Source organism: Propithecus coquereli, unplaced genomic scaffold (assembly GCF_000956105.1).
Source record: "Propithecus coquereli isolate 6110/MARCELLA unplaced genomic scaffold, Pcoq_1.0 Scaffold153, whole genome shotgun sequence".
NCBI classification, from domain to species: Eukaryota; Metazoa; Chordata; class Mammalia; order Primates; family Indriidae; genus Propithecus; species Propithecus coquereli.
Window position 1 is genome coordinate 6,720,498 of NW_012139747.1, and position 13,992 is coordinate 6,734,489.

Here is a 13,992-nt window from a genome sequence, read left to right on the forward strand (position 1 = left end):
TCCCCCTCCCTCCTCCGGGGTTTCTCTGCTCCGAAGTCTTGGGGCCAGCCACCCCCTCAGGCCCCCAGACCGCCCGCCGTCCCCCAGCGGTCTCAGCCATCCATCACGGCTGTCAGCCGCCCCCACCCCCCACCCTCCAGCGGCGCTGCGTCCCCTGCGCACTAGCGCGCCTCCCGCGCCTGCTGTCTGCGCTCAGCGCCTTCAAACGCTCCCCTGGGCATTGCTTGACCCTCCGGGCCTTGACTCCCGCAGACCCCTCTGGGGGATGGCCTAAGGGCCCCAAGAGCTGAAAGAGCGGGGTCTACTAGGGATTGGCAGCCTAGACTGAGGTTCTCCAGATCCTGGATCCCAGTCAGGGCCAAGTGGTTGCTTGGCTGGGGACACCAGGGTCCCCAATCCTTTGTCTGAGACGGCACCCCCCTCCTCATTCCTCCGGAGGGCTGAGTGGTATACAGGGGTCAGAACTACTGGCTGGCCAGCTCATCCATCTCCCCAGTGACCCCGGGGTCACCTCATCTGGCAAAACCGCTCCCCCTCCCCCATGGGCTTAGCCTGCGGGAGGAGGAGGTTTGGCAAAGTCGGGTCTGCGGCAGCACCAGGGATCTCGATGCGGTGCCCAGGGAGAGAAGGGGGGTCATTTCCATCCGGGATCCCCTTCAGATGCTTCCACTCTGAGACAGGGACTCAACCTGAGAGCCCATCTCTCTGTTTTCCCAGGCTCCAGCCACCTGCTTTCTCTACCAAGGCTTCGCTGGGCCTCAGGATTTCCATGGGGTCTCGGGAGGCCTAGAAAGAGGCTTCTGTCTATGTGAGTGAAGCAAGAGTTGAACTAGGAACTCTTTTCAGTTCTATCCCCTCCCCATTAGTTTCTAGACGCTGAGTGTAGCAGGCCCATTAGGAGACCTTCTTTCTATATATAGGATATAGGGTCCAGGACCTGGAACCAGAGTGGCCAGAACCGGGGTCAGGCATTCTGGGTCCCAGAGAGAGAAGGCCTCCCATCCGTGTCTGGAGATGGTGGTAGGACGCAGAAAGGACCTTCTGGGCTTGAGGGGAGAGGGACCATCAGACCAAGAACCCCTGGCATCTCCGATTCTAGATTCTTAAGGATGTACCAGAAGGACCAGGATGCTGACCGCGGGGACATGGGACTGGCCCAAGTAAGAGGGCTCCTCTGGACTGAAGAAGAACCTAAGGATATTGTCCCTGGCCCCCAGGTCTCCTTTCCCCTTTGACGCCCCTCACCCTCCCTGAACTGGCCTGGGGATTCCCCCAGGCCGGGCCCCAGGCCCCTGGGGAGGCTTCTTAGCCCGCGCCGCTCGCCTGTTTCCTCCCCGGGAGCTCTGGCCGCCGCAGCTTAATTGAAAGCCGATTCGGGCTGAGAGCTCCCAGGGGGCGGGGGCGGGGCGGGGAGGGCTCAGCCTCGGTCTGGCCCTGCCTCGCGCGCGCCGCTCGGCGCTCCCCCCGCACCCCGACTCCTGGCTCTGGAGAATCAGGACGAGTTTCCCCTTAGCCGTCCTGGTCCTTTGAGAACTCAGAAGCTCACTCCCCATCCCCCTCAACCAGTGCGTCCGTTCCAGGGAGGGGACAAAATCGGCCCCGGCTGACGAGGCCGGGAGCCTGGCGTCCCTCCCAGGCAGCGAGTGGAAAGGCGGGACCCAGGACGAGCCCACCGAGCCGCCCTCTCCCCTGCCCTCCTCTCCTGGCCCGGATCCGGCCTGGAGTCTGGCTCCGCGCTGCGCGCCGCGTTACATAAGCGGCTGCGGGCGCGTGGCAGGCTTGGCGAGGCGCTGCGCTCTCTGCCCGCGTGGTCGCCATGGAGACCGGCGCGGGGGCCACCTAGTAGCAGGGTCTCGGGCCAGGGTGCACCGCTGCGCGCCACCCGCCCCTGAGAAAGAGGAGGGGCTTGGGAGGGGGCGTGAAAGGCAGAGGGGAGGGGCTCCCCCATCCGGTGGTCCTGACCCTGAGAGGGGACGTCATGGGGAGAGGGACCCAGCTCCATGGGAGTCAAGGCCCCTAAATCTTGCGGCTGGGGGAGGGGTTGGGGATGGGGAGCCCGGCTGGGTGGGCAGCACGTATGTTAACAATCATGGTAATTGTAATAGTAGCAGCAGTGGCTACATTTGTGTGGCAAGATCACCCCATGTGCATTATTTCATGTAATCCCCTCAACAGCCCCATGAGTTAAGCACAGTTACAATCCCTTTGCAAAGAAGGAAACTGAGGCTTAGAGTGTTCCAGCGGCTTTCTCAGTGTGGCGACACGGCCAGTGAAGCTGGGAATGGAAGCTAGGCCTCCGTGACTCCAGCCCTTTTTCTTAGCCATGAGGAAATTTCCTCCCACCTCACGCCCCTTCATCCTCTCTAGTCCACAACTAGAGAAGTGTGGTGTGGGGAGAAGAGGAGGCATCTTATCCAAATTTTCAAAGGAGGAGGGAACCCACTTCATTCTTATTTCTCTTGTTCTCTGGCCCTAAACAGCGCCTCTGAGACCCTGGGGTCGGGAAGGGAGTCCTGGAGAATTTACCTCCAAAGACTTTTTCCTGAGCACCTGTTATGCGCTGGGCTCCCACTGGGAGAATGAGTCTGTTATTCCCGGCATCTCACAGATCTGAGAAGAAAGAGCTGGCCGTGGCCTGTATTTGGCAACCAGGAGTTTCTGCCTTGAGGGATGAGGTGGGGACGGTAGCGGGGAACTGGTGGGTTCCCTGGAGCAGGCGAGACGTTACTTTTCTCCCCCTCCCCAATTTTTAGTCAGGATGAGATTGGGTTTATGACGGGGGTGGGGTCACACTCTGGAGACGGACCCTGGCTGAGTGACTGAGGAAGGTTTCCAGGAGGTAGGGAGAAGGATGGGTAGGATTTGGACAGATGGAGATGGGGAGGGAGGGAGGGATGTCAGGCGATGAGGGCATGCGAGATTTAGGATACATAGGGCCCCAGCTTCATTTGGGATTTGGTCAACAGGGGAGTTTCTCCAGGGTCCAGAGAGATGTCTACTACTGGAATTCAGCCCTGGAATCGAGGAAGGGTGATGGCTGAAGCCAAGGACTTGTGCCAGTGGAGACCCCTTGTATCTTTCTGAAAGGACCCTTTCCAGATGCCCAAGAGACATCCTCCTTAAGTGGTCTCATCCAGCCTTCTCATCTTCACACGCTTCCTATACATGTTTACATGGATTACCCCACCTCTGTCCCCTGCCTGGCATCTTTCCTGGGTATATCCTGATGCATATATTCAGGTGGCTTCTGGATATATCCACTCGAGTGCTCCACAGTTCCCCACCCTCAACTAAATTCAGCATTTTCCCTACCCCGAAACTCCTCTTCTTCTAGTCTTCCCATTTATTAAATAGCACCATCATCCACTCATTCACCCGCGCTAGAAATGCCGGGCATTATCCTAGACTCTTCCTCTCCCCCTCCCCAAACACCTGGCATAGAAATGAGTCAATAATTCTTGAGTCTGTCTGTTGGCCTGCATTGCTCTGGTCAGGGTCATCATCTGGCCTTCCCTGGGCTTCTGAAAGTCTCTAGCTACTGTACTTTCTGTATTCTTCACCTCAAGGCCAGAGTGATTGCTGTAAAACACAAGTCTGTTCATGTCACTTCTTTGCGTGAAACCCTTCAATGACTCTCCACTGTTCTCTGGATGAGATCCCAATCTTTAACATGACCTGCTAATCGCTTAGGGACCCAGCCCACATTTCCCTTCCTGGCTCACCTTTTCACCTGCCACTACCCATTCTTCAGTCCCCAGCACGTCCCCTTCCTCAGACACCAGCCAGATCATACTTCACTAGCCTCCTTTAACCCACTCTGCTCGCTCTCACCTCTGGGCCACCGAACATGCTGTTCTGCTGTTCTGTCTGCCTGGAACACCCTCCCCACCTCCCTCCCAGTCTAGCTCTTACTCATCCTTCAGTCCTCAGCTGACACGTCACTTCCTCTGGGAAGCCTTCCGTGACCTCCCAGGCTGGGCTGGGTACTGCTCTTGTGTCCCACAGTCCCTTGATCATCTTCTGTCATAGAATTTACCACTCTGGATTGGAAATTTCTGGTTACGGGTTTGTCACCCCTGCCCTTGGGTTGGTTCCCTGAGAGCAGGGGTGATGTCTTACCTGTGTCTCACTCCCCTCCCGCTCTACCCATGTTGGCATGTGGTAGGCATCCAGTACATGCATGGTGACTGATACCCAAGGGGTCACTTCTTCAAAAGGTGGAGCATCCCTGGGACCTCAGGTTGCAGTGTCCCCTGAAGGCAGAACTTCCCCCCTGGTGAATATGCTTCCATCCTCAAACACCAGGATGAGCCCAGTTCTGGTCAAGAAGGGAACTCTGGAGAGTCTTGGGGTACCTTGGCAAAGGAAGTATGACCCCCAAGAGCAAGGAGGCACTCACATGTTCATTGAATACCCAGCACATGCCAGGTAGTGCATTAGGCTCTTTATACATGCTGTCAACTATAATTCTGCAAGGAAGGTAGTATGAGCTCCATTTTCCCAATATGCAAACCAAGGGTCAGGGGGCTAAAGTGGCCATACAACTGTCTGCTGGATAGATGGAAAACAACCACCTGGTGCCGGACCCCTGACTCCTCTGCCTTCTCAGGTGATGGCAACCCCAAGGAAAGCAGTCCCTTCATCAACAGCACTGACACAGAGAAGGGAAAGGAGTACGATGGCAAGAACATGGCCTTGTTTGAGGTGGGCTGCTACGGCTGCTGGGCCTCCACCCCCAAGTCATCATTCCAGCTCACCAGCCACTCCCTCCCTCCCAGGGAACAGTACCTGCCTCTCCACCCCTGCCTCATGCCCACTTTTCCCCTGAGCCTCCCCCAGCCCTCCTTCTCCCTCCCTGGAATTACCCCCTCACTCCCTTCCCCCCTCTCCTTGTCCTGCCCTCCTCTTTCTCTGCTCTCCTGGCCTGTTCCTCATCCCTTCCCATCTCATCCCAACCTCAATGGTTTTTCCCTCCTTGTCCCCATCTCTCCCTCTGTTCTGCACCATCCAGCTCACCCCACCTCCTCCTGCAGTCCCCCAGCCTCCTAACACTGGCACCTTCCCTCCACAGGAGGAGATGGACACCAGCCCCATGGTGTCCTCCCTGCTCAGTGGCCTTGCCAATTACACCAACCTGCCCCAAGGAAGTAGGGAGCATGAAGAGGCAGAAAACAATGAGGGCGGAAAAAAGAAGCCGGTGCAGGTAGGGACCTTGGGGGAGAAGGAACAAGGGAGGAAGGACGGATGGAAAGGGGACAGGATGGGTGAGGAAAAATGGATTTGGATGGAGGTAGAAGGACAGGAGTTGGGGGCTGGGAGAGAGGAAGGAAAGAGGGTAAGAACCAGAGGGAAGAGGGATGAAGGGACGGGGATGTAGAGAAGGGAAAGTGGGGGGCGTGGAGGAGCACAGAGGAGGAGTGGGCCTGGGGTGCCGGTGATGACTAGGGGCTGCAGAGACTGACACTGGCCTCCCTGGCAGGCCCCGCGCATGGGCACCTTCATGGGCGTATACCTGCCATGCCTGCAGAACATCTTCGGCGTCATCCTCTTCCTGCGGCTCACCTGGGTGGTGGGCATTGCAGGCATCATGGAGTCCTTCTGCATGGTCTTCATCTGCTGCTCCTGTGTGAGTGACACCCTCCCCTCACCACCCCCTGACAGCTGGGGCTTGGCAGAGGCCTGGGGGTGGGAGGTGGGAGGATGGAAGCATGAGACCTGAGCTTTTTATAGGAACCACTGCTTATGATCTTTGAGAGTAAATTAGGTCTGACTGGTCCTTCCTGCAACTCACAGGCTTGTCCCTGATGGCTATTAACCAGGTTTTGCCTGGATCTCTGTGTGTGAGTGTAATTACACAAGTGATGCAGATTCATTGATGAAAATGATAAGTATAGAGAAGATAATAAAATTCACCTATAATCTTACAATAGTTAACATTTTGATAGGTCTAGACTCACAGAAAATAATATTATATGTCACAAACAGCATTGTAATTGGATTCTTTCCATTCTCTCGAAAAAATCAAATATTCACTGAACTTCTTGACACGTTTACACGTCCTCGTGCATAACCTCGAGACAGCTCTGCGTGTGGAGGAGCCAGCGCCAAAGCTATGATGCCTGTTGTGTAGATGAGGAAACTGAGGCTTAGGGAAGTGAAGTGAGTTGTCTCAGGTCACACAGCTGGTCGGAGGCCAAGCTGGGGTTTCCAGAGCTCTCTGATGCTGTAACTTGTGCTCCTTCCACTTGCGTGGTGAATAAGAGGTTTTCTTGAGCAGGACTTGGCAGGAGTGGAAGTTGGAACAGGCCCAGGGAGAAGCTCAGCAGAAGGGAACCTGTGGGTTTGGCTGGTGTTTATAGGGTATAAGGCTTGGCCCCCACCCAGGCCACTGTGGCCCCCACCCCAGCCACCACTCTGATGATCTGTTTCCTCAACAGACGATGCTCACGGCCATCTCGATGAGTGCAATTGCAACCAATGGTGTCGTGCCTGGTATGTGACTGGGGCTTCTGAGGGACAGGGAGAGGGGAAGGTGCCTCGATGTCCAGAAGGAGTGATGGTGCCTTGGGCTTTGGGGGCCATCTGAACCCAAGAGAGGCAATATTGCAGTCCAGGGGGCTGGGCTGTAACTGCTCGTGGGGCAGGCAGGGCAGCCCTGTTGGGGGTAGGGGAAGGAGGCAGTTGCTGATGTTGAACGGGGCAATGGCACCCCTCTACCCTCAGCCTGAGACCCTCCTCTCCACCACCCTACTTTCTGAACCATGACCTCCTTACAGTGGTAATTAGCAACATGGCCATTAGTGCTATAAAATCCACACAGAGTGTGTTGCCTGGGTCTCCCACCAGTGCTCTTTCTAGGGCTGCAGCCCAGGGCAGCTCCCTCTCCACCCCTACCACTGAAGCCCCCTCACCCCCTAGAGCAGCCCCGTGCCTCTGGACCCTTTCGCTGATACTAGGTTCTCTCTGCAGCTGGTGGCTCCTACTACATGATTTCCAGGTCTTTGGGCCCAGAGTTTGGGGGCGCCGTGGGCCTCTGCTTCTACCTGGGCACTACCTTTGCTGGGGCCATGTACATCCTGGGCACCATCGAAATCCTGCTGGTGAGAGGGGCTGAGGAGGAGGTGTGGGACCCCAGCCTGGCAGTCAGCCATGCTCCCTGGATACCTGCTATGGGCCAGGCCATTCAGTAAGGCCAAAGAGAAATCAGAAGGGGTTCTGTTTCTGAAGAGTTCCCAGTCTAGTTGGGGAGACAAGATATAATAATTATGTAACGTAAACAGCTGTCGTTTATCAGGCACCCACTGAGCTCTCAGCATAGGTCCAAGTGCTTTATAGTCATTATCTTGAATCTGCATGAGGTTTAAGTATTATGATGCCCATTTTACAAATAGGAAGCTCAAAGAGGTGAGGTAACTTGCTCAAGGTCACTCAGCTACCAGGTAGGTGGCAGAGGTGGGTTGATAAGAGTTAAAATAATGGTAGCAACAATAACAGCAATGTCACACGACAGCCAGCATTTTGTGATTGCCTCCCACATGCCAGGGGCTGTGCTAAGTACTCTATGAATGTTGGTTGTTGAGGGCTGGCTGGTGGCTATTGGATTGCAAGAGAGACCCATGTGAGGGACCTGTGTAAAGAGATCTATTAGGAATAGTGACTGATGGGAAGGAACCAGGTGGCCAGGCAGTGTTTGAAGGACAGGGCTGGTGACTTAGGTCTCTGTTCTTCCTGCCCTTCCGGTAGGGTGTGGGTGCTGATGAAGTTTCCCTGGTATACGGAAGTGGCGCTCACGTTTCCCAAGCTTCTGCTCTGTGCAGGCCCCGAGGCTTGCAGTGTGTCATTTTATTTTCTCCTCGTGACTCTACCGCGAGTGAGAAGGTGGCCATTTTCCAGATGAGGAAAGCAAGGCTCAGAGACTTTAAGGGATGAGTGGAAGGGACGTGAACTTGGGTTTTTCTGACTTGCAAAGCCTGTCCTTGTCCATTATACCACACTGCCTTGGAAAACTAGAATGAGCAGGTGCCATAGCTATTGGATTGGGCGGGATGGAATGAAAGGCTCAAGGAGGCAAATGAGGAGAGAATAATAGACCTCTGGGACTTTTAAAAATTAAATATTTAAAAAATTGTTATAAAAGCATTTTTGCCCATTGCAGAAAATTGGGAAAATATTGGGGTAAAGAAAAAAAATGTAAAGAAGGAAATAGTAATCACCCAAAGGAAATAACTATTCACATTTTGGTGTGTTTCCTTCTAGTTTTTGTTTTTCTATGTGGTATGGGTAATTTGTCCTTTGTCAAATGTAACTCTAGACCATAAATGTTTCCCTAAGAAACTCAAAATTCTCTTTGTAAATATCATTTACAAGGGAAAATAACTTTGGTAAGAATATAAACATTGATATTTAGTATGGAAATTTTAGAAAATATAGATGTGCGAAACAAACAAAGGTCACCCACACTTTCATCATTCAGGGGAAACTGCTGCTAACATTGGGATGTGCCTACTAACACACATACAGACTTATACACACACGTGTGTATATATCTTTACATGTAAATTTACAAAAATGAGATCATGAGACGCAATTTTTTAAAACTTGATTGTATTCGCCTGATAGCATATGGATAGCTTTTTGAGTTGATCCATATAAATCTATGTCATCTTTTTTAACAGCTCCATAGTCTCTGTGGGGATATCATGATTTATTCACCCCACCTCTAGTTATGAACATCTAATTTATTTCCACCTTTCTGTTGGAAATAAAAATAAAAAATAATTATTAAGAATTATAATTAATAAAAATAATAGCAAAAAACAATTGCTCCCAACTTCCTTGCAATGTCATTTATTTTTTATTTATTTATTTTTTTTGAGACAGAATCTCACTCTTTTGCCCTGGCTAGAGTGCCGTGGTGTCAGCCTAGCTCACAGCAACCTCAAACTCCTGGGCTCAAGCAATCCTTCTGCCTCAGCCTCCCGAGTAGCTGGGACTACAGGCATGCGCCACCATGCCCGGCTAATTTTTTCTATATATTTTTAGTTGTCTGATTAATTTCTTTCTATTTTTAGTAGAGACGGGGCCTCGCTCTTGCTCAGGCTGGTCTCGAACTCCTGAGCTCAAACAATCCGCCTGCCTCAGCCTCCCAGAGAGCTAGGATTACAGGCGTGAGCCACCGCGCCCGGCCGCAATGTCATTTTTTAATGACCGTGTTGTAGTCCTTGCAGGACAGGCCATGCCTTCCTTAGCATTTCCCCTGTCACCGGATGTCATTTCCAGTCTTGCACTACTGTGATTATGCTGTGATGGGCATTGTTTTTCCTGAAGCCCTGCTTGTACTTCGAGTTGTTTCCCTGGGGTGATTCTCAGTCGAGCCTTCCTGGGGCGTGCACCAGGCGGTGTTTGAAGGACAGGGCTGCTGACTTAGGTCTCTCTTCTTCCTGCCTTTTCCCCACAGGCTTACCTCTTCCCAGCCATGGCCATCTTTAAGGCAGAAGATGCCAGCGGGGAGGCAGCAGCCATGTTGAACAATATGCGTGTGTATGGCACCTGTGTGCTCACCTGCATGGCCACCGTGGTATTTGTGGGTGTCAAGTATGTCAACAAGTTTGCCCTTGTCTTCCTGGGTTGTGTCATCCTCTCCATCCTGGCCATCTATGCTGGGGTCATCAAGTCTGCCTTTGACCCGCCCAACTTCCCGTGAGTGCTGCCGCCCTGAGCCTAAGGCATTGTCTTCCCACCTCCCTGGCCCTGTTTCAGGGGCTGCACACCAGTTTGTGCCAAGCCCCCTCTCCCTACCTCTTAGAATCTGAGTGGTGTGGGTTGGGAGCAACCTCTCTTGGATGGGAAAATCTCTCTTGGTTTGGAGGCAATCTCTTCAGAGTGGGATAACGTTTCTGGAGGTGGCAACGATTTCCTTTGTGAGGGTCAACTTCTTGCTGGTGGTGTTGGACTCAGGAAGAGCTAAGTGGGCATGACTTCTGAAAGAATGAACGCTGTGATAGGGAAACCATTCCTGGGTGGGGACAACCTCCTGGAATGGGACAATCTCTTCATGTTGGAAAACTTCTCCAGAATGGGAAAGGACACAGAAGAGAGGGTCCAGGGGCTCAGGTCCGTGTTGGTTCTGCTGTTACCCCTAGTCCCCTCCGTCCCACTGCCCAGGGGAGGACGGCACCCAGGGGCTGCTGTCCACGGTGCTGAAACATAACACTGCACTGCCGTGGGGTTCTCCACCTTGGCTGTGTATGGGAATCACCTGGGGCGCTTGAAACAAAACAAAACAAAGCAAAAAACACTGATGGCCAGACTCCACCCAAATTAAATCAGAATCTCTGGATAGGGGGCCCTGGCATCTGTGTGTTTTAAAGCTCCCCTGGTGGTTCTGCTGTGAAGCCAGGGCAAGGTTATGTCACTCCCATCTTCCTCCCTTGTTTCTCTCCCTAGGATCTGCCTCCTGGGGAACCGCACACTGTCTCGCCATGGCTTTGATGTCTGTGCCAAGTTGGCTTGGGAAGGAAACGAGACAGTGACCACGCGGCTCTGGGGCCTTTTCTGCTCCTCCCGCTTCCTCAACGCCACCTGTGATGAATACTTCACCCGAAACAATGTCACAGAGATCCAGGGCATTCCTGGTGCTGCCAGTGGCCTCATCAAAGGTCTGGGGGAGGGAAGAGGGCTGGTATCCAGCGAACACTGCAGGGATTGTAGGTTAAGCGGTCAGAATTAAGGGGACCTCCTTGGGGTTCAGCTAAATCCAATCAGCTTTAACTGAGCACCTACTCTGGGCCATGTTCTGTCCTTGGCATCAGGGAGGGGTAGAGATGGAAAGGAGATAAGTGTCTCACTAGTAGTAGGAAAGAAAGTCATTAACTTAACATGTATGCACTGAGCACCTACTAAGTGCTCAGCACTGTGCTAAGCACTAGGAACACAAAATAAATAAATCACAGCCCTTGGCCTCAAGGAGTCTAATGGCAGAGACAAATGGATTAGAAAATAAATTATGATATATGCAGACGTGCGTTCAGTGAACAGAGACTTCTTGGGGGAGGGAGTGTTCACGTGTCTAAGGTGGCAAGACCGGGCTTCCTGGACTCACCTGACGAGGGTTTTGAACGACAAATGGGAAATTTTCAGTTATAGCAGAGGCATAAGCAAATTGCAAACGGAAGAACAGCTTGCCTAAAAGCACACAGACACAGAAGAGTATATTGTGTCCTTCCAACCACAAGTAATTTGGTGTGACTGGGGCAGAGACTGCAAAGGAAGGAGGGGCAAGAATGAAGCAGGGGAGGCTGGCATGAGCCAGATCGTGGCGGGCCTTGGAAGACACATTGAAGAGTCAGGACTGTGTCCTGAAGGCAATGAGGAGCCACCAGAGGGTTTTGAGTAAGGGAGGGACACTCGTTTCTGAAGCTTCATGCTGGCTGCTAATGTGGATAGGCTGAAAGAGGAGAGAGGATTGAGGCTGGGAGTCCAGGAGGAGGCTGATGCTGTGAGGCCAGGAGAGGGAGATGATGGTTTTCTGAACGGGAGTGATGGAGTGATGTCAGTGGGCATCCCACAGTGGTTCTCAACCTGGGCTGTTTTGCCACCCAGGAGGCATTGGGCCGTGTCTGGAGACATTTTTGGTGGTCAAAACCGAAGGGGGATTCTGGCCTCTAGTAGGGAGAGGCCACGATGTTGCTAGCTATCCTACAATGCTGTAGGACAGTCCTCCACAACAAGGAATTATCGGGCCCAGACGTCACTAGTGCCATGGTGGAAGAACCCTAGGTGGAGGAAGGTGCATATTTAAGAAATATTAAGGAGGGATAAATAGACAGAAGTCAGAGACGGTTTTGAGTGGGGGAAGGGGAGAGGGAGGGTTTTGAGGGCAAGGTGTCAGAAGTGATGGTGGAGCCATTTACTGGGATAAGGGAGGCGAGAAAGGAGCTGGTTTGGGGTGGGCGGATGGAGAGAACAATTTGGGACACAATTGAGTTGGCCTGGGATCGTCTTTATGTGCCTACTTACCCCACTGGATTGGACTGTTTGAGGGCAGGGACTAGATGTGGTTCATCTGTGAAATCCCTGCGTGTGGCCTGGCCTAGTGCAGGAGCTTAGGAAACTCGAGTCAAGGCTAGGGGAGGAGATGTGGTTGATCTTGACCATGGCTTTTGTCCAGCCCACCAGCTGGTCCCATAGCTCTGGTCCCTGACTTCTCCCTGAGCAGCTCATCTCCCCACAGAGAACCTCTGGAGCTCCTACCTGACCAAGGGGGTGATTGTGGAGAGGCGTGGGATGTCCTCGGTTGGCCTGGCAGAGGGGACCCCTGTCGACATGGACCACCCCTATGTCTTCAGTGATATGACCTCCTACTTCACTCTGCTGGTCGGCATCTACTTCCCCTCAGTCACAGGTGAAGGGGAGCTCGGAGAGGGAGGACTCTGCCTGGGAGTGGATGGGGAGGTGAGAATCATTGATCACGTTGGGAATGTCTTAGTCCAACAACCCCGTTGTGTAACAGGAGCCATCAGTTCAGTTCCAGGTGGGTAGATGAGGGAATTAAGGCCAGAAGATGCCAAGTTCCATGGCCAAGGTCTCAGACTAGTCGCGTCCTAGGGCTAGGTCCCAGGCTTCTTGACTCCGAGGCTGGTGTCGGTCCTTCCCTGTCTGTCTGGCCTCCTGTGGCTCTGGCTCCTGTCCTAGCGGCGCTTCTGTTCACAGGGATCATGGCTGGTTCTAACCGCTCCGGGGACCTGCGGGATGCCCAGAAGTCAATCCCCACTGGCACCATCCTGGCCATCGCCACCACCTCTGCTGTCTGTATCCTGCACTGCTGGACTGGGACCGACCTTGATGGTGGAGGGCGGGAGGGAGGGCGGCCGAGGTTGGTGCCTTACCAGGCTGGTTCCGGAAGGGCGGAAAGGAGGGGGTCGCCAACCTCCTCAGGGATTTGCCTTCACTCCTGCTGCAGACATCAGCTCCGTGGTTCTGTTTGGCGCCTGCATTGAGGGGGTTGTCCTGCGGGACAAGTAAGTAAGAAAACTGAAGTTGATCCTGTTTGGGGGGAGGGGTGGGCACAGGAGGCTGAGTTCTGGGAAACAGACCTGGCAAGGGCAGCCAGAACCCGCGCGAGGGGCCTGTGGCAAGGAGGCCGTGGGGGCTGCTTGCAAAGTCACCTTCTTTTTTTTTTTTTTTTTTTTGAGACAGAGTCTCGCTCTGTTGCCCTGGCTAGAGTGAGTGCCGTGGCATCAGCCTAGCTCACAGCAACCTCAAACTCCTGGGCTCAGGCGATCGTCCTGCCTCAGCCTCCCGAGTAGCTGGGACCACAGGCATGTGCCGCCATGCCCGGCTAATTTTTTCTGTATATTTTTAGTTGTCCAGATAATTTCTTTCTATTTTTTTTTTAGTATAGATGGGGTCTCGCTCTTGCTCAGGCTGGTCTCGAACTCCTGAGCTCAAACCATCCGCCTGCCTCGGCCTCCCAGAGTGCTAGGACTACAGGCGTGAGCCACCGCGCCCGGCCCCTTCTTATTTTTTATTTCATTTTTCTCCGGTCACTCCAGTTCCAGTAGCTTGAATGGTATCTTGTTTCCTTTAGGATAATCATACTTTCCTTTTCGTCTCTTTAAAATCAATTAATTCATTAATTTATCTAATATTAACTGAATGTTTATGTGTTCGTCACTGTCTGTGGTTCTGGAGGGAGCAAAGATAAATATTAATAACACATGATTTTTGTCCTGAAGAGGCTCTTTGGGGGTGGTGACCGTACTGGTAAACAGACTTTGAGTGCAGAGTGGCAGGGGTGGCCCTGCAGGAAAGCCCAGGGGCTGTGGGCATGCAGAGGGGGCTGCCATCAGTCCTCGGGGGTCTTCCCAGGGAATTCTTCCCAGAGGAGGGAAGGCTAGAAGTGCCTCCTACACATTATCTCATTTGTCCTTCCCACTTTCAATGTCGAGTAGAGATTGGGCCACTGGAGGGGGAAGGGCATTCCAGGCAGTG

At 53.1% G+C, this 13,992-nt stretch overlaps 1 protein-coding gene across 2 annotated transcripts in view; it reads left to right on the top strand.

The window, feature by feature from the left end:
• SLC12A5 (solute carrier family 12 (potassium/chloride transporter), member 5) overlaps positions 1-13,992 on the top strand; it is a 39,073-nt gene that overhangs the window by 8,829 nt on the left and 16,252 nt on the right. For both annotated transcript variants that reach the window (XM_012640471.1, XM_012640472.1), the window contains exons 2-11: positions 4,610-4,704; positions 5,072-5,203; positions 5,480-5,626; positions 6,438-6,492; positions 6,970-7,100; positions 9,458-9,699; positions 10,447-10,658; positions 12,233-12,403; positions 12,712-12,810; positions 12,962-13,019. In XM_012640471.1, coding sequence (XP_012495925.1) covers positions 4,610-4,704; positions 5,072-5,203; positions 5,480-5,626; positions 6,438-6,492; positions 6,970-7,100; positions 9,458-9,699; positions 10,447-10,658; positions 12,233-12,403; positions 12,712-12,810; positions 12,962-13,019 — 1,342 coding nt within the window. The remainder of the gene's footprint in view (positions 1-4,609; positions 4,705-5,071; positions 5,204-5,479; positions 5,627-6,437; positions 6,493-6,969; positions 7,101-9,457; positions 9,700-10,446; positions 10,659-12,232; positions 12,404-12,711; positions 12,811-12,961; positions 13,020-13,992) is intronic.